Raw genomic sequence first — 26,070 nt, 5'->3', positions numbered from 1 at the left:
AGCCTTCTCTGAGAAAACCAGTAGGAGTCGTGTTTGCTCTTTACCCTGCCCTTCCCCGGTTTTTGTTCTCCCTGGCTGTTTGCCAAGTGTGCCATCATGCAGTTTCCTTTGGTGAGCTATCATTCTCTGGACACTGAGACCGCATAAATGGCACACACCTCTTTTCACTTGATGTGCCTTATACTTGTGCACGTTTCCGAGCACAATTCAAAGTGTTGGTGCTGACCTTTAAAGCCCTAAACGGCCTCGGTCCTGTATACCTGAAGGAGCGTCTCCACCCCCATCATTCAGCCCGGACACTGAGATCCAGCACCGAGGGCCTTCTGTCAGTTCCCTCACTGTGAGAAGCAAAGCTACAGGGAACCAGACAGAGGGCCTTCTCGGTAGTGGCGCCCGCCCTGTGGAACGCCCTCCCATCAGAGGTCAAGGGAATAAACAACTACCTGACATTCAGAAAATACCTGAAGGCAGCCCTGTTTAGGGAAGTTTTTAATCCGTGATATTTTAAATGTATTTTAATATTTGATGGAAGCCGCCCAGAATGGCTGGGGAGACCCAGCCAGATGGGCGGGGTACAAATAAAAAAATATTATTATTATATATTCCTGATGGGCGTACCTTGATTGGGGTTCCGTGTGCAACAGGAATCTGTCTCCATTGTGGCTGTAGGAAGGAAATTGGACAGTAACCTGAGGCTCTCCCTTGACTTCAAGGGGATTTTTCAACTTTTGCACCAGTGTTTTTAAAACTATGTGTGTACCAGTGCAGCAGTTGCCAACATGGCACTCATGCACCCACGAGAACTCAGAGGCCTTCCTTTGCACCCACAAACAGCCTTCCCAATGAGTACATGATGGCAAACAAACAAAAATGACTTACACTCAGTGGCACAGTGTGAGGGGGCAAGGGGGGGGCATGACCCTGGGCCCAAATTTCTGAGGAGCTGCAAACAGGTTGAGGCTAGTTTGCAAGGAGAGACTCTTTTGATTAGATGCTGGCCAGCAAAGGGACTGGCCATTTGCCCCACCCTGGGCTCCAGCAACCCATGCTACACCCCTGGTTATACTACCACCACCATGGGAAGGGCCATCTCTGGGGTGGCAAATAGGTGCAACTGCCCTGGACGCCACACTTTGGGGAGCCCTGCACCTGGCACTGGTGGCCACAGTCAGCAGCCCTGCTGCCTGGCTGGCCCTGCTGCCTCACACCCCATTCACATGGGTTTCCACCTCCTCCCTTTCTAGAGCCACAGCAGGCAGGCAGCAAGCTAGCACTGCTGCCACCAAAGCACTGCAATGGGGAGGAGAAATGTAGGCTGTAGGAGAGAGGCCACTGCCAATAACAGAGGCAATAACAACAAGCAGTAGGAAGCTGGAGTGGGGAGACTGCCACCTCCATCACTATCATCATGAAGAGGAGAAGTGACAGAGGAAGGCACACAGCCTGATTTGTCCTGGGCCCCACATAGCCCTAGGGACTGGCCTGGCCTTGTGAACAGCATTAACAGCCAGCTACACAACATTCTGGAGAGATATTTCCATGCCACGATCAGTATTTTCCCCAGAAGTGGCAGTGCTGGCAGAAGCACCTCACATCATTCACTCATTTCTTACATATTGCTTCTCATGCACATGGAGAAAAGGAAATGTGGGGAAATTCCTTTGTGGACTTGCCCTAGGAAGGGGCTCCTAGATATTTGTTCAGCCGGAAACTAATGGGACTGCCTTCCTGATAATGATTCCCAGGACTGCAATCTTAGCTGGCAAGGAATATTTTCATCTTTCTAACATTTTAAAAAATGAGATTTTATCTCAACCACACTAGAACCATTCAGCTGCCACCTTTATGACGTCAATGAGAATACACTGTCAGAGCCTGCAAAATGGAGTATCGGAAATAAGCAGTGTTTCTTTTCAAATTGATGTGCTACATATAAATTAAAACTGTCTTTTTTCAATAATTAAGCATTAATAATTAACAAATGCAAACAGCAAAAATACTTTGCGGAAATGTTTTAATCTGTCCAGTTCCTCATTCCTCAGCCTGCCTATTTTGCTGTTTCTCCTCGGTAGTTAGTTAATATCTAAGCCCCTGTTGTGTTTTACACGCAACCAAATTCCACAATGATCGTCAAAAGAATGTGGCTTTCATACAGATTTTTATTTTCTTCATTGCTGCAACATAAGTAATTTGTTTATTATTAATCTTTACCCCTCACAAATACTTTCATTTCTCTCACAAATTAGTAAATCCTTTGCCTTCAAAGTTGCTTACTCATATCCAGTAATGGAACCAATTACACAATACGCCACTTCTCAAGACTGTGGAAGAGGTGTTATTATGGGTCTGTGTGATTATGTGCTGTTTAAAATGGGACCAAGTGGTACAAGAGGATCAGATTGACAAGGCCTTTAAAAATATGACATATGTTTTTAACTGTTCCAATCATTCCAATTTGAATACTCAGCAACACACAAACTAATGGCCTTGATCCAGTGAAAGGTACTTGTGACAATACTTCTGCTGGTTGTAATTAAGGGCACTTCTAGCCTGCTGCTATTTTTTGGTGGAATTCAGTCATGTATCGAGAAATTCATACAGTGCAAATTCATACATTTGAGTTGATGCTGTTGCACAACAAGCCCATTCCCAACCATTCCAAAATCAGACATTTGATAATTAGGAAAGTGGACATGCAACAGAAATTGCAGGATTAACTTCCTTGATGTAACATATACAACATAACATATATACAAACAAATATGAATGAATGAACAATAAATACCCAACATCACCTAATCTCCCTACAATCCCTGCAAATAGCTGCACAAGCCTTTGGGAGGCAGAGATGTGAGAGGGCCTCAGAGGAGGGAAGGAAGGAAGGAGAGAGAGAGAGAGAGAGAGAGAGAGAGAGAGAGAGAGAGAGAGAGCAGTGTTGCCCAAGGTGCACCTGACCACCATTCAAGGCACCCCAGGGTGCCATGACACACTGGTTGAAAACCACTGCATTAGGGAGTTCCTTGAGAGTGACAGCAAGCATATGGAGAAAAGGTCATCCAGTTGACATTGTGTATGTAGGCTTTCAATAAGCTTTTGTTGACTTCTGCATATGTATTTTGTAATTCGATTATATAATACTAATACCCAGCCTTTCCCCCTGACAGGGACTCAAAAGCAGCTTATAGCTAAAACAGGAACAGCTAAAAACATAGGGGAAAAGCAATCATTAAAAAACAATTGAACATACACACACAAGTCATTAGGTGTGAGCAGCAAGGAAGGCAAGTTTGCTAATGGTACCAAATTGTTCAGGATGGTTAAAACAAAAGGGGGTTGCTGGAAGTTCAAAGCATGAATGGGCAGTAAAACAGCAAATGCATTTCAATGTAAGCAAGTAGAAAGGCAGACTCGCCAACTCTAAGCGGTGGAGGTGTTGTCAACCCCCTCAATATTCCTTAGCAGGCGGCACTGGAGCTACGTGGCACTGGAAAGACTTCCTCCCTACTTCTATTTGTTCTATTTGTCCATGTATCTATTTCTATATGTGATCACATATATTATTTATGTCTGCATAGTTTAAATCATCAAAAATACCATATATACTTGAGTATAAGACTAGTTTTTCAGCACATTTTTTGTGCTGAAAAAGCTGCCCTCGGCTTATACTCGAGTGAGGCAGGTGGTGGGGGCGGCGAGAAAGAAGCCCTTTCTCTCCGCTCGTGCCGCCACCCGCTCTCCCCAGTCAACCATTCCTTAAGAAGTGTACAAGAATGGCGGTTCTTTACTGTCCCCAGGCAGCTTGTTCCATTCCTGAACTGCTCGCATAAATGCAAACTTGGCAAAGGAAGAAGAGGAAGGAGCAGCCCAAAGGGCTGCTTTCGGGCTGCTCGTTCCTCCTCCTCCTCCACAGCGGCAAAGGTGAACCGGCTTATACTAGAGTCAATAAGCTTTCCCAGGTTTTTGTAGGAAAATTAGGTGCCTCTGTTTATATTCGGGTCGGCTTATACTCGGGTATATACGGTACCCTAAGTGCTGCCAAAAGTACTTTTCTGTACATATTAAACTGATGTGGTAAACTTCCCCATTGTGCTCTGCAAAGGGAATTCCTGAATACTGTATGTGTAAGGTTTGCTTGTAGAGCTGAATATTCCAGGACCTTTTCTTCTTTGCAATGCAATGTTCCAGGTTCTACAATCACTGTGTAAATTACTATATAGATGCATTTATACACACCAAAATAAAACTATATAGATGCATTTATACACACCAAAATAAAACTATGGCAGAAGAAATTGCCTCAAACCCTGAGCTGGGCAGTGAGTATGACCTAGCGGTTGCTTTGGTTTTTTGAATATTGGCAGGACAGTATATCAGTACACTTCTGAGAATCTAAGCTGCCTACCAGCAGGAGTTTCAAGTCCTGCCCAATATCAAGCTTAGCAGGAGCCAGTACCAGCTGCTAGAGCCAGACTAAAATTTCATGGTGACCAATAGATTCCTAAGGGCAATGTCTCATATGATTCACTTCCTCTGGTCAGTCATATATGGGTTACAGAGTCTGATGGCTCATTCCTTTGATCTGGGAGAGGCAGGATTTATATTATTAATTTATTTTTTATTATGGGAAGTGGTATGCTCATAAAGTAACCAGTGATCCTTAGTGTGTCATCTGTTGCAAAAAGCAGTTTCCTTTGGATTTTGCTTTCCAGTGCATTCATAGCAAGTTAGACAGCATTAATTTCCAAGGCCTATTTGCAGTTCAGTGCCATGAAGTAATTAGGCATATGCTTTCAGCAATGCCTATAAGAGACTGGTGAAGCAGCACAAAGAACAATGCCTCTCTTCACGTGGAACTAGGCTAAGAAATTATCCAGCACTGACCAGTGCAAACAATTCTGTGCAGGTAATTAAGTTGGCTGGTTCAAAGCAGGCGGCAATGAGATCACCTCCCTCTATGGAAATACTGTTTAGTTGCTGAGTTTAGATAAATGCAAACACCAAAACTATGTAAGAATGCCTTGGGAGCAGGGAATACCCCACATATCAAAACTAAAAGCAAACTTCACTTCACCTTATGATATATTTGTTCTATGTTTTACTTGCATTATCAACATGCCATTAATGGAAACTCTTTCCTGAAAAATTGTTTTGGGTTTTTAACAGATATTTTGCATAAGGAAGAAGTTATTGGCTAACTACACTTGCTTGTTAATATTTAACAGGAGCAGTGGAAATGTTTTCATTAGCTTTCTCTAGAATTACAGCATCTATGAGTAGATCATAATTAATTAGTTCAGTATAAGGGGATAAAGCAAGTTATATATGTATGTATTCAGATTAATAGAAAATAAGTCTAAGAATATATAAACAAAGTTAATTCCTGACAAGGACTAACTTAATATGTTGTAGTAAAAATAACAGATTCCTGTTAAACTGTACAGAGTAACAAGTGTGTTGTGACATAAGTTTGCACCACAATAAAATTGTTAGAGTGCAATTCTAACCATGTCTACTCAAAAGTAAGTCATATTGAATTCAGTTTGTTACTCCCAGGTAAGTAGAGTTAGGATTGTAGCCTTAGTCTTTAGGTGCAACAACAACAATAAAATTCATCCACAAAATATATACCCAAATTAAAAGCTCTAGATTCCATTTATCGACACAATGTTCTGGGAATGTTACAAACTTTCATGAGCTTTTAAATACAAAACTAGAAACAAAGCTGAAGAAAACATCAAAGTGGGCAAAGGGCCATTGAATCCCCATTGAGTTCAAATGAGGCTTATTCCCAGACATGTCCATATTATATTACTTAAGAGTTCAATGTAATTATAAAGTTTAAGTGAATATCCAAATGTATTGTTGTTCATTAATTATAACACAGAGCTGCCTGGATTCCTCCTTGTTGTGCTTCTGATGGCAGGTGAAGACGGTTTCATTCCAACAGGCTTTTGGTAACTGACTCTTTTAAAGCAAAGGACTTTTAATAGTGCAGTTTTTAATATCTGTATTTTAACATATCTGTTTTTATATTGCTGTAATTCTGTTATAGTTTAATTATGTTTTAAGTATGATCATCTTTTGCATGTTTTTAGCTTTCTGTGGTTCATCTGTGTTGTTTTAATTTTCGCAAGCTGCTTTGAGTCCTGATTCTGGGGAACATTGTTTATTTATATCCCGCTTTTATAAAGACTGCTACTTTAACATTAGGTAAGGTAGAGGTAAAGGGATCCCTGACCATTAGGTCCAGTGGCGGACGACTCTGGGGTTGTGGTGCTCATCTCGCCTTATTGGCCAAGGGAGCCGGCGTACAGCTTCCGGGTCATGTGGCCAGCATGACTAAGCCGCTTCTGGCGAAGGTGCCTATAAGCAAATAGATCTAATTGTGCAAATCTGTTCTACAGCTTGCATGGCAAGCAATTAACTGGAAGGCATATCCAGAAGGCACTGAGAACTGCCATTATTCCTAGACTGATCTGGATACACAAGCATGGCAAATGCACAAAGAGCAGCACAGGAATAAATGAGAGACAAAGGACAAATCAAAATATAACAAGAAGGGGGGAAATGGCTTATTATTATGGGGCAATTTGGGAGAGGTAATTAAACAGGAAAATACTATCCAAGAGGTAAACCAGGGCACACAAAGTCACGTTTGAAGAGAGCCTGTGAATATTTTTAGTACATACTTTATCTTATTTTAAAGTGATGAAAAGTTACTTTGTACTTATGAACAGCAAGCTAAATGATGGATTACTGGTAAATATTCTACAAAAAGAACATGTTGGCCTGTTATAACATTTCACCTCCCACAAACCCTCCCTAGCAATATCACCCACCTTACATTGCACATCTTTGCTCGTCTTCAGATAAGCGATGCATTCTTCACATATCACACAAAATTCCTCAGTTTTGCCATTAATCTTATAAGACACACATATGAAGCAATTATTGCTGCCAGCATTCTAATGGGTCACAATAATTTTTCCACATTGCAAAATTCATAGCTGGCATAACCAAAGGCAGTTGACCTATATGTTTTTCTAAGACCCCAAATTACTAAAGCACTATAATAAAATCAGTGCCAGTCCACTTAGTAATTTGTACTAGAGTGCATTTCTGGTCATTTAATTGCTTTTTAGTATTTATAACTGATAGTGCTTTAAAAATACACCTATCTATTTGTGATGCATGTTGTAAGCCACCTTGGCTCCTACACTCTGAGAAAGTAGGGATTAAAATAAAATAAAATAAAATAAAATTACACATGCTCATAACTGGAGACAGGTAGTACAACCAAGGGTGAAAATCTGTTGTTCAGCCAGTCAAAAAAGGCAGACATGTCATTGTAAAGCTTCCAGTTCAAGCTGTTGAAATATTGCCAGTGTTTCACAAAGGAATGCCACTGATTATCCTAGAAACAGACACGATACATAAATGGTTATTCCAGCATTTGCCAGACCCATTAATGGCCTGGCTCTCATGACATTTTAAGTCATGGTTTATAAACCATGGTTTAGGTAATCATAGTTAAAACTAAACTAATCATCTGAACCTGGCCCCACAGCTCAACTATGGTTTATTAACTGTGGTTAATGGGTGCACTTTAACAAAGGTCTGAGCAAGGCCAATGTGTTTACCTGAGCCCAAGTGGAGCTGGAACATTCATAGCCACTGGATGAGTTATGATCTCTGTGATCTCCCTTTGAAAATGTGAAAACATGGCCAATGGGTGAGGGCTTCGTACTTGGGGGAAACTACATTCCCCAATGAAAGAACACAGAAGCTGTTGTTGTTGTTCAGTCGTTCAGTCGTGTCCGACTCTTCGTGACCCCATGGACCAGAGCACGCCAGGCACGCCTATCCTTCACTGCCTCCCGCAGTTTGGCCAAACTCATGTTAGTAGCTTCGAGAATACTGTCCAACCATCTCATCCTTTGTCGTCCCATTCTCCTTGTGCCCTCCATCTTTCCCAACATCAGGGTCTTTTCCAGGGAGTCTTCTCTTCTCATGAGGTGGCCAAAGTACTGGAGCCTCAACTTCAGGATCTGTCCTTCTAGTGAGCACTCAGGGCCGATTTCCTTGAGAATGGATAGGTTTGATCTTCTTGCAGTCCATGGGACTCTCAAGAGTCTCCTCCAGCACCATAATTCAAAAGCATCAATTCTTCGGCGATCAGCCTTCTTGATGGTCCAGCTCTCACTTCCGTACATTACTACTGGGAAAACCATAGCTTTAACTATACGGACCTTTGTTGGCAAGGTGATGTCTTTGCTTTTTAAGATGCTGTCTAGGTTTGTCATTGCTTTTCTCCCAAGAAGCAGGCGTCTTCTAATTTCGTGACTGCTGCCACCATCTGCAGTCATCATGGAACCCAAGAAAGTGAAATCTCTCACTGCCTCCATTTCTTCCCCTTCTATTTGCCAGGAGGTGATGGGACCAGTGGCCATGATCTTAGTTTTTTTGATGTTGAGCTTCAGACCATATTTTGCGCTCTCCTCTTTTACCCTCATTAAAAGGTTCTTCAATTCCTCCTCACTTTCTGCCATCAAGGTTGTATCATCAGCATATCTGAGGTTGTTGATATTTTTTCCAGCAATCTTAATTCCGGTTTGGGATTCATCCAGCCCAGCCTTTCGCATGATGAATTCTGCATATAAGTTAAATAAGCAGGGAGACAATATACAGCCTTGTCGTACTCCTTTCCCAATTTTGAAAGGAGTACGAAGCTAGAAAATCACAAATGTCAGATACAGGACCTTGATTAGGCTAGTTTCAGCTCTGAATGGTCCTACTCTGAATCGTGCACTCTCAGCTGGCACTCCAGTTTGGTTTGACAGTTCTACCCTCTTCTTCAGGAAAAATGAGAAAAAGGAGGGAATGACATGCAACATACGGACGACTCAGAAGCCCATGTTGGACACAGCGCTCACCTAAGCAGTGGGTGAAACTAATAAAGGGCTGCCATATGTCTGGGAAAATCTGGAGATGGTGCAGTGGGAATGCACCACATACCTGCCTTTCTTCTGATCAAGTCACCACTGGAGGTGGCAGTGAGATCTGTGTGGTGCAAAAGGCATGTGTGCAGCAGTTACTTGGTTGGAGGGATCCCCTTCCTAGGCATGCGTTGTACTACTAGGGCCAACAAAGCCCTTTAATCCACTTTAACAGGGCAAACCTAAACTGACAGTATGTTCTTGAATCCCTCCCACAAAATACTGTCAGCCTGGAGGCACCCAAGTCCAACAGTAGATCACCACTGTTCTTAAGCAGCGAATATCTGCAATCAAATTAAAATAGCCCTTAAACATTGCTACTAGAAAGGGGAAGGTTGCATGCCACAACATCAAAAGAATTAGAGGAAACTGTGCCTCATGTATATAGAAATGCAAATAGCTAGAGGTGACAAGAAGCTCCCTGTCATGCTCTGCTTCCCAAATCAAATGCATTACAAAAGGATCCAAAATTAAAACCTGATGTGCTTGAGTTAAATATGCCATCCAGGCTTGCCAGAATTATAAATGGAGATTTTCTTTTCTATCCCAACATTAAGGGGGGAAAGATTTAACGCTGTCTTTCTGAAAAGCTTACATGAGAATTTTATCCCGGGTGTCAATTTAATCAGGCAGAAATAATAAGTATACAGCCCACATAACATATTTATTCTGAAAACCTTTATGTTCAGTTAATTAGTTTAGCTATTGCTTCCATGGTTCATTTGAGAGCTTCATGCTTAATTAAATATCAATACATTTCATTGCCTTAAAAAACTTTACAGAAAAAATAAACTGTTTCTTCAAGTGATAATCTTGTTAACTGTTATATACATTTCAAGCATGCATATCGGGAACTTTCAAAGATGAGTTTTCTATAGCAGCTCTAGCTTGAAACTGTATGCAGAAAAAGACTTGGAAAAAGGAATATTTTCTCAATGAAAATAAGGTGCTTTTCACATTTGGTTTTCTTAGATTTAAATAATCTTAAAATACTTATGTATTAAGACCGCAGAGTTCTTAGGTCATACTTATGCAGAGACAACTTGACATCCCAATCTGCAGCGTTTGTTTTGTTAAATTTACCAGCCTTAAGTGCAACCCAGTGTTTTGTGCTTCCAGGCTCATGAAGAAATCTATGTACAACTGTAGAACATGGTTCTAGTGCTTTAGCACATCTCAGCACTAGAGAAGTTGGGTTGTTATTTTTAATCTAAACGGCTATTCTGAGAGTATTTTACTTGCAGTAGCAAAACGAGCTATTTGCACTCCTGCAATTATGGAGCTCCGGTCAATTCTTATGAAGAGTTTACAGAAACAAAAACACAATGCTTTAGTGGTAAAATGTAGACATTCCTGTGGTTTCATTTAGGTAGGATAAAGTGGCTGCTAAGTCACTGAGCATATTCCACACCTTATTGTATGTTGTGGTTGCAGTCATGGATGGAGAGTGTTTAGAGTGGGGAGATGCAGAAAAGAGTTTATGAGTAAATCATAATTTTTGGCTGAATTTTCTTTGTACTCGCTCCTATTCGAGCTGAAGTTGCTTAACTGTAACATTCTATACACTGTGAATTAAAGAAAGAAAGAAAGAAAGAAAGAAAGAACCAATTTTCTTCTTCTTTTTTAGCTCCTTAAAAGTCTAGATGTTAATACATCTTGAACTAAACAAAGACTTACACATGTCTTTTCATACTTGATCCTTGACATCTCAGAGAAACAAACTGGAAAAATAATACAAAGAGACCCAAATATTTAAAACCCACATTGTTCCTACATATGTCTAATCAGCATTTTTCTTTCATTGCTATCAGTTCATTAGCCCAAAGCATGCTAATTAATTGAAATTTCTTTGGACTTTTGTTACTGTGGTGTGCACACACACACACACACACACACATACGTAAAGTGGCAGCTCATTCCTTTATGCTAAAGTGGGCTGACTTACCATCCACAAAGCCAGTGAGAAAAAGAGGTAGGATTAAGGCCATTTTGAATACCTCAGACCTTGTAAAGACTACTTCTGTTCTTGGCCTCAGCCTTCCTTCTTGCCAGAAATGATTTATTTGAAATAACATCTTAAACCACAGATTCCCCCCCCCCCCTACACCCCATGCTATTTACTCAGAATATACATTGTTTAGAATCTGAAACTGGCCCCTGAACCACTTTTCATATAATGGCTATGAGGAAACAATATTGGAAATGCCAAAATGACACACAATTTGCAAAGAATGAATGGTGGGAGAATATGAGGAGTTGCAGAGACGGAAGTGTATAAATAGCTATTGTACGCATGTGCTTTCATGAGCTGTTAAAATTAGCGCTGTAACATCTTAATACTTTTCAATCAATTAAAATTTCACCCCAGATCAATTGGGCTGCAGCTAATTTTTAAAATATAGTTGTTTATCGTAATACTTAGTATAGCCACTTATTCGATGCCAAAAAAGAGAGAATGCATCACCAAAAAGGAGGATACAGATTTGCAAAAAAAGCATTTGCTGATTTTTGTTTTTGTTTTTATGCAAATCTACATTTCATCACAGTGGAGAGGACTGTAACCTGGAGACACTGAAGCCAGATTTGTGCACCAGCTAAGGTCTAACTCAAGGGTTAGCAAACCTTTTCAGCAGGGGGCCGGTCCACTGTCCCTCAGACCTTGTGGGGGGCCAGACAATATTTTGAAAAATAATAATAATGAACGAGTTCCTATCTCCCACAAATAACCCAGAGATGCATTTTAAATAAAAGCACCCATTCTACTCATGTAAAAACACGCTGATTCCTGGACCATCCACAGGCCAGTTTTAGAAGGCAATTGGGCCGCATCTGCCCCACGGGCCTTAGGCTACCTACCCCCTAGTTTAAGCCAATCATGGAGTATGGTCACCCACACTCTAGCCTCCACTTTTGTGAAGCCTTCTCTAGTCTCAGAGTAGCATTAGAGACACATTTTGGGACTTGAAGGACCGACCTTAGAAATTTTAATTGCACAAGTTCTAGTGGTGCAAAATTGGAGAAGAGACTCAACTTGGGCCGGATCCGCCCCTGGGCCTTAGTTTGCCTACCCATGGTCTAACTGCTGATGGGAAGCTTCAAGGCCCCTGCTCTGCCCTCCCTTGTCCTGGTTGCTTTATCTGTAAACTGGATTTGGACTGGACTCTCCTTCAAATACATAACCATCCTCAAGTCATCCCTTCAAACAGAGGACTGTTCTCTGTAAAGCAGAACAGATGACTATCCTAAATATTGATTTAGGATGTGCTGGTTTCCCATTGGAAATCACATATACCCCAAAGTGGGGTTGTGGTTGTTTTGGCTCAGAAAGTGGGATATGCATATGAGAAAATAAATTTAAAAAAATAAAATAAGTAAAAAAAAGATAGGATATAGCTGAGCCAAAAATATAACTGGAAAAATTTATGAAATGTATTTTTGGATAGATTAAAATATGATTAAAATGGAACAAATTTCCATTTTGGCGCAATGGTATTACAGTACAACTGCAAACCTTTTCATTGTTTAAACTGTTCACCCTTACGGAATATAAACTGAAATCTCAACTGTAAAATAATGATGATGATGTTGATGATAAGAACTGCTATGTAGGATGTTATACATGTTCTGTCATCACAATTTGATTCAAATGGAATTTACAAAAATCAAAGCCTGCTTTGAAGGCAATTGTGCAACGTGTCCATGGGCCATATTTAATGTTCATCAAATGATGTCAAATATCTTTATGATAGCTGTGATCCTCTCATTTGTGATTCATTCCCACAGGGACTCTTTGGGCTGAGCAATCTGCACAGCATTGGCCATACGGCTATTTTGACATACCAGTGAATAACTTTCTTCGTACTTAACAATTGGTGTATGTTCAAGATTGCAGAAGACATAGCAAAAGATACATCATATTCTGGAAAGGTTTACACAGAAAAACAACAAATCACTAGGAGCATACAGAAAACATACATATTGCATTACAGTGGTACCTCGGGTTACAGACGCTTCAGGTTACAGACTCCACTAACCCATAAATAGTACCTCGGGTTAAGAACTTTGCTTCAGGATGAGAACAGAAATTGCGTGGTGGCAGTGGGAGGCCCCATTAGCTGTAGTCGTACCTCAGGTTAACAACAGTTTCAGGTTAAGAACAGACCTCCAGAACAAATTAAGTTCTTAACCCGAGGTTGTTGTTGTTGTTCAGTCATTCAGTCGTGTCCGACTCTTCGTGACCCCATGGACCAGAGCACGCCAGGCACGCCTATCCTTCACTGCCTCTCGCAGTTTGGCCAAACTCATGTTAGTAGCTTTGAGAACACTGTCCAACCATCTCATCCTCTGTCGTCCCCTTCTCCTTGTGCCCTCCATCTTTCCCAACATCAGGGTCTTTTCCAGGGAGTCTTCCCTTCTCATGTGGTGGCCAAAGTACTGGAGCCTCAACTTCAGGATCTGCCCTTCCAGTGAGCGCTCGGGGCTGATTTCTTTAAGAATGGATAGGTTTGATCTTCTTGCAGTCCATGGGACTCTCAAGAGTCTCCTCCAGCACCATAATTCAAAAGCATCAATTCTTCGGCGATCAGCCTTCTTGATGGTCCAGCTCTCACTTCCGTACATTACTACTGGGAAAACCATAGCTTTAACTATAGGGACCTTTGTCGGCAAGGTGATGTCTTTGCTTTTTAAGATGCTGTCTAGGTTTGTCACTGCTTTTCTCCCAAGAAGCAGGCGTCTTTTAATTTCGTGACTGCTGTCACCATCTGCAGTGATCATGGAACCCAAGAAAGTGAAATCTCTCACTGCCTCCATTTCTTCCCCTTCTATTTGCCAGGAGGTGATGGGACCAGTGGCCATGATCTTAGTTTTTTTGATGTTGAGCTTCAGACCATTTAAACTCTTGTTGCAAATGACAAACCAATACAATAAGAACTCCTAGAGGCCGAGATCCCTTAGGCCCCTCCAGCAGCAAAGGAAGCTGCTTGGCCACCCAGAGTGGCAAACCCGGGGGCACCCGGGGGCAGGGTGTCGTTCTGTAGCACGCATGTGCAGCATGGCTACGTACAAACACATGCATCGTTATGTAGCTACACTGCGCATGCACGCTATGGAGCACCGGCGACGGAAAACTGCGAGCAAGCCGCGGAGCGAGGCAGCCTTGCTCCGCAGCCTGCTTGCAAACCTTTGCTGCTTCCTCGTCTCTGCCCCAGCCGGAAAAAGGAAAGCGCGCGCTGAGCAGGTTTGCAAGCAAGCCGTTGGCACGCGCTTTTTACTGGGCGTCAGGGCTCGGCTTGGGTGTCACGGGGAGGCACACCAAGTGTCGCCCCCTCCGGGGTGGCACATGGGGCACCCCCTTGCTCCGCCCCTGGGCCCCTCCCCAATGAAATATTTAAGGTGGCTCCCCCCCATTGGTGGGCATTGCCATTCAAATGATGTGTTTGTGCTGCGTCTTGCGATCAGTAGCATGTGATAATATTTTTTTGTGGTTAACAGTTAGAGCCAGAGGTGCATGTTTGCAAGGGTGATGGGGAGAGGCAACATTATGTGCACAAGCATCACAGCTCCCTCCCTATGACAGGCAGAAACTTCCCGGGCTTTGGGAAGGAGGCACCAGGCCTCTGACAGGATGTGGGTGGGCTTTGGGAAGGTGGTGGGAGGACTCTTGGATCATTTAGGACAGTGGTTTTTAACCAGTGTGCCATGGCAATCTAGGGTACCTTGAATGGTGGTCAGGTGCACCGTGGGCAACACTGGCCTCTGTTCCTCTTTCCTTCCCTCCCTCCTCTGATACCCCCTTGCATCTCTGCCTCCCAAAGGCTTGTACAGCTCTTTGCTGCACCAGTCCTGGCAAGCTCTGCAGGCAAATGGCTGGTCAGGGGGTGCTGCTTGCTATGAGCTGAAGCAGCCTCAGAGTAAGCAAGCAAGTGGTCAAGGGAGCCCAGCCAACCTGTTCACCAGCCCTTGCTGTTGGGAATGGACAGACAAGTCCCAGGCCCCTGTGGGGCAGTGTAAGGAGGCACTTCTCTTAGGGGCAGCAGCAGTGGCTGCCCAGAGGACTCCAAAGGAGAGCGGAGAGGAGAGGAGGTTGAGGAAACACTCCACAAGGGAAGGTGTTTGAAAAAGGTTGAGACGCTGCCAGCCCTGCAGGCAAGGGGTTGCATAACTGGGCTCCTGAGCCCCACAGGAGAGCTGCAAAAAGAATGTAGTTGGTCAAGGGAGACATGGACTCAGAAAGGTTGAAAACCCCTCTGATTTAGGAGACTCGCCTAGTCCCCTAATCAACTGTTGATTAATTTGTTAATTATTTCCTTAAATTTTATTGAGGGGTGTTATGTACTGAGTTGAATAGGATCCAAACTGCAGCAGTCTGATTGGTCCTAGAACAATAGGATTGAGATTGCAGCAGTCTGACTGGTCCCAGAACAATAGGATTGAGATTGCAGCAGTCTGATTGGTCCCAGAACAATAGGATTGAGGTTGCAGCAGTCTGATTGGTCCGCAGGAGCCACCCAATCCAGCTCCAGGTGGAAGTGAATCCGCACTCCGATTGGCATACAGGAGTATCCCGGAATTAGCCAATCACATTGGGGCCATTGTGTAAATAATGTATATAAAGCAAACGTTTTGGGGGAACTACATTCCTCACTACTATGAGCTGAATAAAGAGCATGAAATTCACACTCGACTCCGAGTATATTTCAAGGGGGTTATAAGGGGGCATATACAGTGTGTGTGTGTGTGTGGTATTATTATTTGTGCAATTTGCACAGTACTCATCAGAAAAATAGGTGCATTTACAAGGAGGAAGGGAGAAAGAGTTTGTTGCAGTTTGGAGTCTATGGGATTGGATATCAGATGCTTGCTGAGGCGATGTTGTCTGGAATGCACCGAGCAAATTAGTAGTCGCCACACATTCCCTGCACAAAAACCACATAGTCTAGAAATGTTCATAGACTAAATATGCTGATGTCATGCTGAGGTGTATGAGCATGAAAGTAATGCTGGAACCCCTTTTTTCTTATTTCACATTCTGTAAATATGATGTATCCATATTTGGCAATCTGGCTATACCACATGGCATAAACGAGAAAGATAAATACATAGTTACTATAATTATAGATAACCTTTTGAAACTGATCCCTTTCAAGCAAATCTATCTGAAGCTTTGCTTTAATGGTCTGAGGGGATGCCATTTGAATCATTCTGACCTTTTCTGAACTGATAGTTTGCCACACAATGAAGTAGTTCATGACAAAATTCATGTGGAAGAAATCTGCCCATGATTATTCATGTACTATTTGGGATGGCTTTTACTGTATATGATGTGAACTGGTTATATTTGCTTTAAAACTGGATTGCTGTTTCTCAGCTAGCCTTGTTCAAACTCCCACAAATCAATAAATTATACATTGAAATGTACATTGTTAAGAAAAAACATTTTAATAACACTTTAAGACCACAGTCTATTGTTACAGGCTTTTTCAATTGAAATTTTGTACAAATACCTTATATTTTTATTCCTCTCCATTTATATTACTAATTGGATATCAAAGTTATGGTGAAGGTAGAATAAAACACTGCAGATGTTGCAATATCTAAACAAAAAAAAAAATTCCTTCCAGTAGCACCTTAGAGACCAACTAAGTTCGTTATTGGTATGAGCGTTTGTGTGCATGCACACTTCTTCAGATACACAATATCTAATTGCAATATCTAATTATTTTCACACTCATGGTTAGTTCAAGGTAGACTCTGACAGCACAATCCTATCCATGTTTACTCTGAAATAAGTTGTGCTGTGTTCAGGGGGTGAAGGAGTATATCATACATACCTGCCCATCCAGCATCTTCAAGTGAAATAATAATCACAGATCAAACAATATCAGCAGAGCTTTTCTGACACAATATTTTTCAATGGGAGGGTTTCACACATCTAAGAGTAGCTCACACATTACATTCACTATAATGGGCTGCCGTTAATGTCCACTGAGGCCGTAGAGAGCTTCCAAACAGATGAAGAATAATGTTGCCACTACTAGCTCACCAGTTAATGGCTGGTGGAGAAGAAAAATCTCCATGGGATTGTGGATGATTATCTATAGCAGCATATAGAGCATTTCCCAAGGAGATGTAGTTTTCAGGAGACTCTCCATGGTAGGGTTAGCAACTAGTCAGAAAAATAACTGGCCTGGCCTGTTTACTTTAACTGTCCTAGCCTGTTTATTGATTTGCAAAAAAATCAGCCAGTAAAGATTTTCATTGTATGGAGATGAGCATTATTAACATCTGCTAATTGCTGGAGATCAAAATGGTGATGAAGTACCAGCTACAGGGACTGGTTCAAAAATTGGGAACCTTGTTTTGTGGTGGGTTCAGTGTATGAATTGACACTCATCCATGTGTAATTGTGTGTAGACTCATATCAAGAAATGACTGAGCTCAAAAGTAATCTAACATTGCTTCCTTTTTCTAAAACAAGAATTGCCACCACTAATTCACTTCTGCATAATACTTAAACTCCCCCACAGCACTAAAACAACTTATTTTTGTTGTTGTTGTTGTTCAGTCGTTCAGTTGTGTCCGACTCTTCGTGACCCCATGGACCAGAGCACGCCAGGCACGCCTATCCTGGCACGCCAATATTTTTATTGTAGTGTGTGTGAAAAAGAAAATAATTTCCTAGAGGAAATTACAAATGAGCACATATTTTTGGAACACCTATATGGCCTGTTTGTGCCATTATTATACATGGTATGCTTCATTGACAGCTCAACTCAACCAGACAACAGCCTATGCCTGAATAGAATAAAGCAATAAAATCTCCCAAACAAAAAGCAAATAACAAACAAACATGAAATGTAGGATGGTTTAAGACAATAGCCATTTCCTCCTCTCCATCCAGTCACATGCCAGATAGTTTAACATAATTTATAAACATTTGAAAATGTTTCTTTGGAAGAAAGCCAACTATTCTCCATACTTTGTACTTAAAATAAATAATTTCACAGAATGTTTGAAAGTTGCCAAGAGCAGCAAAGGTCCACAAAAATTACAGGAGAACATCCCAGATTGTACCACCCCCTGATTAATATGTTCACCTTTTGCAAGGATGGAAGATACAACCCTACTATACAAGCTGAATGACCAGAGGCTGCCTTCATGTTCAGTCCAGGAGAAAAGGAGGGAAATGCAGCCAGAAAAACAATGCAAAAATGGTGGGCATTCCCATAATGCCCCTGGAAATGATGTGAGAGCTGTGTTGACAACAATGTCCACATGCTTTCCATGTACAGAGGCAGTCAATAAACTTGTGATGTTGGGGCACAATGTACACACAATATGCACACAGATGTTACAGAGCACACACGCACAAACAAATTATTGTTGTTAATTGTTAAATTTCTATATTGCCATTCATCTGAGGATCACAGCGTGGTTTACAATACCAAAACACATAACATAGTAACAAACAAAAACAATAACCAACAGCAACACCCCAATTTCAAAGGCCACAGATGGTTTAATTAGCCAAAAGCCTGGGAAAAGAGGAATGTATCTGCTTGGTGCTTCAAGATATGTAATAAAGACACCGGGTGAGTCTCCCTGGAGAAAGCATTCTTCAAGCAAGGAGCCACCACATAAAAGGCCCCATGGCACAACCAGCAACACCAGGGGTGCAGCATCCCATTTTGCTGCTTGAGGCAAAGCAGGAAGTGTCGCCTCACTCTGCCATGCCACCCACACCATTGCCTCTGCCACTGCGCCACCCACTGCCACTGGGACTGCCAGCACCGCATTGCCTGCTGCACCACCTCAGCGCCGATATAGGCTCCACTTCTCCGGCAGAGGCCAAGGCAAGTCGGGCACCCATGGGGATACCATCTCAGGGGCTTCACTCTTCCTCATGGGTGGACTGGCCTGAGCAATAACCCCACAAGCGCAAGTCTCTACAAGCAGGAGTTTGAATCCATTAAGGCTGCTCAAGACCACCATTTCAGAGCACAACACACCAAGGGCAGAAAGGAGAAAGAACAACAGCAACAAAGCCCACCCACACCGTTCCCCTGGGACACGGCCCTGCAGAGAGCACATAAATCATTTGCATTTGACCATTTTCTTGGTATATCTAGGCTTCCGTCCTACTACACCAGGTCCCAAGTGCCTCTCTCCACTTCTTATAGGGCAACAGTAAGATTCCCCCCCCCAGCTCTTGGTCCAGACAATGTGGGTCTGGGTAGCCTGTAACTTTTGTTTGATTTAGCCATTTTGCTCTTCTGCAATTACTGCATTTCAGTGATTCAAGCCACACAGTAATTTTAATCCTACTCTGATGCTTGTAACAGTAAACATCCCTTTGCTTGAAAAAAAAACAAATTGGGATTTGTTGATTTATGCTAACTCCCCCAAGTAACTGAAGTAATTAAGAGTACAGGGTCACCTTTGTGATCTCCACACACCCCCTCTTTTATAATTATTTCAATTTTGGTTCACTTTTGAATCCAAACCATAGGTAGACAAGACAGCACCAGCACTGTTAGATGAAGCCAGCTCTCTTCCACTAGGCCACACAAGGGAGAACTAGTAGTTTGTAAAGCATATAGCAGTTTCATTTGCTTAGTTATCTCATTTTGTAGTACATATAAAATATGAAATGATTCATTTAAACATTGAATGCTGCAACTTACAATAGTTTAGAAACAAAAGATAAAAGTTATTTCCAGTTGTTCTTGGTGTTTCTTAGTATTTTACCTTTTTATTGTCCCAGTTCATTATGGTCATAACAAGATCCATTTGTTACAATTTTTGGCACTGTGAAAACACTGTTTAAAGCATTTTACAGTGTTTAATATCAAATAGATCCATTTTGGAACAGTCTAATACTCTTCAGAGACGTTTGCAAGTGCCTTGGGGCATTTTGGATATGTTTTCTAATTTTTCTAGCTGTCTGGATTTACATTAAGAGCAAAGAAGGCAAGAGCTCACTGCTGAAATCAATGAACTTTTCAGGGTTACTCCTGGGGATTTGCAAGGATGGTATGTGAAATGATGACTATCCTCCTCTGAAGGATTTAGACTGGCAAGGTGTGATGGCCTGGGAGTCAGACTCTGATGCTGAACCTGAGGGATCCCAGCCTGTACAGGGTTCCCCGCCTCCAGAACCAGCTGAGCCGGGGCCAGGGCTTGAGCCTGAAGGATCCCCACCTGTGCTGGATCCCCAGGTGCAGGCATCAGCAGAGTCTGCTCTGGCTCCTGATGGGAGGGAGGACCCATTGCCTGCAGGTGCTCCACTCCCAGCCTCTTCAGAGGAAGCTGAGGCAGCCCCTGGATCCAGTAACCCACCAGCCTCTCCTGAGCTACAGAGGCTCAGGGCAGAGAGGCGAAGGGAGTTAAGTGCCTACAGGAGGAGTGCTCGCCTCCAGGCCCGGAGGAGGGGCGAGTCTCCGGAGGATCAGGGCCGCCCTAAGCATAGGGCCAGATAAAAGCCAGCCAGACCCAGCCCAAGTTGCGTGAGCAACTTAGTTGCAAGCGTGTGCTCAACCTGCAACCTTGTGCCTGAACCTGCCTTGGACCTCGACCTGCTCCCTGCCCCCTGCCTCGCTCCCCGCTGGACTGACCTCCTTTGGACCCCTAGACTTGGACTTCGCTTCACGGACAAACCCTTGGGGCCAGCACACAAGGGCTCAGTAGTATGAAACACACAGAATGCACTCTATGAAAAGTTATCTGAAGTAACCTATGCCAAAGGAACATTTTATAACAGTAACATAAACACTTCAGTTTAAATGGAAATCAAGGGAAATAAACCCCAAGCACATTCTGACTGTGGTTTCAAAAAGTTTGCGCGCACACACACCCACACACACACCAGGAATTTAGCCCAGAGACTATTATGTGCTAAATTCTGTTCTTTTGGCAAGAGGCACAAATACTGGAGGAATTCATCCAGACCTATTTCTATTGGCTTCAAGTGAATCTCTCAGCCAATTGCTCTAAGTCACCATTTGTGATCCCCTTGTGATTTCAATCTTGTTTTGTTTTTTGAGTTTGGTTTAACCATTTCAGTGCTTCTGGAATGCATGAAGCTGAAAAGAAGTACCCTTGTGTGTTGAGCACAAACTTACGCATTTATCATTTAATCACTTCAGTGTAAAACATCGTCAATGGTCAAGCTTACTGAGCCACTGGAAACTGATTAAAGGCAGCAAGTGGGGAGTAAAACAAATGAAGATGGAATCCAGCTTTTTGTACAAGGAGTCCCATAGCATACTGATGAACTTCTTTTTCAGACCATGCCAAGTGACAGATGAAAAAACAATGGCCCTAAAGAGTAAAATAATAACTATGTGAAAGAGATTTCAAGTGTGGCTCAAGCTGCTTACTGATTAACATTTTTGCACACATAACACTGTTCACAGACCTATGCCACTATTCTTCACATTCAAAGGCTTTCTTGACAATTACAAAAATAATCATAGCTGATTCACTGTTCTCACACAGCTTAGCAGTCTGAGAGCTATGAGTGATACGCAGTGTTAGTCATACTCAGAGTAGCCCCACTGGTTTCAGTTGGTTTACTCTGCATGTGACTAATTTGGATTATACATGTTGTTTCATAGTGATGGGGGAAAGTTGTGTTATGAAGAGATTCTGAAACATGAGGACACATTTTAATAGATGTCATAGATAAAGGAATGTAAATTGTATGCACATTTTCCTTATATTATGTAGCCTTCTTTCCAATCTTTCCCCATGAAGTCAGTTGTTGGAATTGTAACAATTTGTTGCAAATTTTGTTGTGAATGCATTAGCTCAATATATGCAAACCAAAAGTATGTTGACTGAAATTATAGTTTCAGCAATATTCAGAAACATTTTAAAGCAACAAAATTTCAGGAAAGCTATGCTGAAAGTACAAAAAGAGCATTGTTTGAGGTCATGCCACAACAATCACTGGCTAATATTGAGATATCATGCATTCCAGATCCTGAACTTGGCCTAGTTCTTCCAATATTGAAAGCATACCCTCTGAGGATCAGATCATTTAATTATTCCTTGACATGCAAATCTTTGAAGAAAATATACATATGCATTGATGGAGTAATAATAATACTATAATAATAATTTATTATTTGTACCCTGCCCATCTGGCTGGGTCTCCCCAGCCACTCTGGGCGTAATGCATACCCTCCAACATTTCTCTGATGAAAATAGGAACTTCCCATTCAATAATGATAACTTTAATATTTACAACCCACACATCTTGTTGGGTTTCCCCAGCCACCCTAGGCAGCTTCCAATATGTATAAAAACATAATAAAACATAAAAAAAAATTTTAAAAAAACCTCCCCTTTTTAAAATTGCCTTCAGACAGCTCACGGGTCGGATAACTCCATCCATTCCAACATTCCTCCTATGAAAATAGGGACATCCTAAGTAAAAGTGGGACATTTCAGGATCAAATCAGAAACTGGGATGACTTCTCTAAATCAAGGATGTCCCTGGAAAATAGGGGCACGTGGAGGGTCTGGTAATGGCACTTAAGGGAATAGCTAAATCTATGTAGGCCTGTATCCAATGTTAGTCATACACAAAGTAGATCCATTTAAATTAATGGGCACAACTAACTTAGGCATATTTACTTAAATAGAGTTACTCTGACTAGAATCCAGCTGGATACATCCCATAGTACTTCCATGAAGACTCAAATAAGGCACTACTTTGGCTGATTGCTTCTGTTTCTTTCTTCATTTTCTCCCAGGTGAATAAAACAGGGACAGTCTGATACAGGGAAGTCTGATCCAGTGACCTGATCCAGGCTTCCCTGTATCTGAACAGGAAGGAGGGGGTCAGATATAGGATAGAAATCTGCCCCAACTCCCACCTAATAGTTCGCTAAACTCATTCTGATGCAGGGTAGCCTGGGTGCTTCCAGGATCTGCTCACACCACCACATCTCTTTCTCAACCCTCTTTTTCTGCCAGCCTAATTTTAACAGTGTGCCCTTTCACATGGTGTTGGATGGGTAAAATAGGATTAACCTTAACAATCTCTTTGAGCAGTCACAATGCATGGAGTCACTGTGTAAATAAGTAGAAACTGCTCTGTCATGCAAAGCATTTACACAGGGAACCTATGCCACCTCAGCTGCACAATATAGAACCAAAAATGGGCAGAGAGAGGGATGTGGTGGAGGAGCACAGGACATATGGCTAGGTTGGCTGGCATCCCATTTATTGCCACTTATTATTATTTATTAGATTTATACTCTGCACCTTCCTCCAAATGAGCCCAGGGCAGCAAACATATCAATACTAATACAATTACAACTTCTAAAAAAAAAAAAGTTTAAAACTCCTAAAAAGCAACCACAGATTGGTATCACCATTTCTGCCAGAGCAGTACTGCATATGGAAAATCAAATGCCCAAACCTGCAATTAGGTAAGTTGGAGAATAAGAAATGGATAATGGTGGTAAAAAGGAACAAATAATCAAACACAAGTGGGACTATTTGTACAAACAAGCAGAGCCAGCAGAAAAGTAAGATACCAGAACTCAGATTTAAACAAGAACCCATTGGAATCTGTTGCCTCTTGCATTAAATAAAAAGTCTCTGTATTCTTGGAAGTCTCCTCACACTATAAAAGAACATATCTGAAATATCATTTCCTGGCAATAATATTACTGAGCATGTAAAAAAAATGAAAAAGGCACTACTATTACAAAAACACACACCCAAATCCTACCTTTAACTGTGCTTGTCATTAAACTGTTTCCATGCTCTTGCTGCTTTGGCATCAAAAACTGTGGCGCAGGCAGCCCTGGAAGTTGTGGAGTATGGTAGAGAGCCTTCCCATTTGTAACCATTTGTCTCCTGGGACTTAATGCAGTGAAGTGAATATTGCTATGGGTCACATTGCTCTGAGGAGCAACACCTCCTCCAAGAGATGTCTTTAAATGGGAGTTTGTGGATAGGTTTCCCATAGCTGAGCTTGGGGTGCTACCACTGGATGAAGAGCAAGGAGTTCCTGCATGAACTCTGAGAGATGGGATCTGCTGTCCATTGACCACACCAGGCCTGCTGTGAGGAGTACTTGTTGTCCAATGGCTCATAGTGCATGATCTCACATTCATTGTCCAATGGTTGTACTCTTAAAGATATGCAGTACAAGTCCCCAGGTGGCGAAGACATCAGTCCAGAGTCAGTGAGGTATCCATAGTGCATTAAGCCTGTTATAAGGGAGGGTGAGAGGACATGATAAAATAACATACACTGTAAGAAAATGCGAGCAACTCTGCTTGACTATGTGCAGAAGAGATATTGATTGCATGAGCATCAAAGTAGAAGCAATCAGAGAAAAAGGCTTCTGGGGATAAGGATAATGATTGCTGGGAACTATAATAAAGGGAAATTGTGCCCTTTCAAAAGCAGAAGTTAACAGTGAGGTCAGTTACCTTTGTACTAGTTAACCAGCCATGAAATGGAATGAGCACTGAGGAAGAAAGAGGAGTCGGCTCAGAATGGCAAGCCAAATGCTGGCTGGAAGCTCTCATTGAGAAGAGCTTCCCTAGCCTATTCCTCTATTTTTACTTTCTGCTCATTTAAAGAAAGGAGCAGAAAAGCATGCCTAGCAGTTAAAAGCACTGGGATGTAAAATATCAATGTCTGGTTGTGTTTTTAAGGGGCAGGAGCTAAGTGCAGAATACTTCACTCCACCAGCAAGGGGGGAATGTAAAGAACAAACGCAAATAAAGTAAAAATAAAATTTGTGGCATTCATTTCCAAAGTACACCCATTAGTTAACACTTACTTGACTATGTTAATTTTACAATTAACAGAAAAAACCGTATCTCAACAGATTATTGTGCTCAACAGATCAGGAACGAGTGATTCCCCCATCTATCCCACATGTGTTTTACGGAGAGAGCAACTTGTGAGCAGAGGGTACATTTGTAGAGGATAAATTAAGTAGTCAGCAAACAAATGGGAATTTTGTTCTATAAGTATTTTCACATTTGTCAGCAGAAGTACATTTAACCCTCCTCGTCTGTCCTCAAGTTTTGGCTATGTTGCAGAACACCATGGAGTGTGTATGATTTAGTTGAAATGGGAGGAGGTAAAATGAGGCATGTGGTTTTGATTTAAAAGACTGCATCCCTCCTTCTGCTACTTATTCTCATTTGTGAATGTATCTAGTGCACTGTGGAATGCAGTTTTTTAAGTCAACTGACAGCTTCATTTCAATTTTCTGTTGTGTCACCAGATGTCATTGGTCTCTGACTCCCATCACTCCCATGCAGCAATTGAGGGGTTGTACATGAGCAACATCTGGAAGGCCACAACTTTTCCACCCCTCTTTTACACTGTCTGGGCAAATCTCTCAATTTCGGTTTCTCATGTTTCCATCCTCACATTTCTGCACCAGCTTCCAGGGGGCAAATTAAGTCCTCATGAAAATTCACCTGAATTTTAGTGCAAATTTCTCCAAACATAACATTTCTGTATGCAGCTTTCCTTGATATACACATTTTGGCACGCACCTTCCCCTAATATGATGCATTTTATGTTTTAATGAATATGGGCATTTTTACTGTTCCATAACATGCACATTTTTGTACACATTATTTGGCTGGAGAACGGCATCACAAAATCTAGAGAAGTGTGAATTTCTAAGGATAGCTGTGTTTCAGTTTGGTATATTGGTTCAGAAAGCATGAGTTAGGTAGATTTGCTTTAAAATCTGAACCAAACAGAGTTTCTCCCCCATGTCAAATATGTACTGGGTAACTGAGGGAATACCATCTCCATAATTAGCTCAGAGGTGTGGAGAAGACTTCTGAAGGAGAAGCTTTCATTTGGATAAAGGAAATGTGAATAAGTTAAAGTGTTGTGGATGTTCTGGGTGATAATTAGAATGATTTTCAAGGAATATGTGAAAATGTGTTCATCAATAAAATTGTGAGGAAGCAGCTTTCCTTTCCTCACTGTAACTACCCAGGGATGGCCCACCCATGTGGCAAGGTGAGGCAACCGCCTCAGGTGGCAGGAGCTACAGAGGCAGTAGATCAGTCTC

General features: G+C 41.9%; 1 protein-coding gene across 1 annotated transcript in view; it reads right to left on the bottom strand.

Annotated features, from left to right (window-relative positions):
* Positions 1 to 24,246, bottom strand: part of GLIS3 (GLIS family zinc finger 3) — a 155,920-nt gene extending 131,674 nt beyond the window's left edge. Inside the window, exon 1 of the mRNA XM_033173157.1 lies at positions 23,743 to 24,246. Coding sequence (XP_033029048.1) covers positions 23,743 to 24,130 — 388 coding nt within the window. The 5' untranslated portion in view covers positions 24,131 to 24,246. The remainder of the gene's footprint in view (positions 1 to 23,742) is intronic.
* Positions 24,247 to 26,070: the final 1,824 nt, after the last annotated feature.

This window comes from Lacerta agilis, chromosome 16 (assembly GCF_009819535.1).
Source record: "Lacerta agilis isolate rLacAgi1 chromosome 16, rLacAgi1.pri, whole genome shotgun sequence".
NCBI lineage: Eukaryota > Metazoa > Chordata > Lepidosauria > Squamata > Lacertidae > Lacerta > Lacerta agilis.
This window is presented reverse-complemented; position numbering and strand designations above follow the sequence as displayed.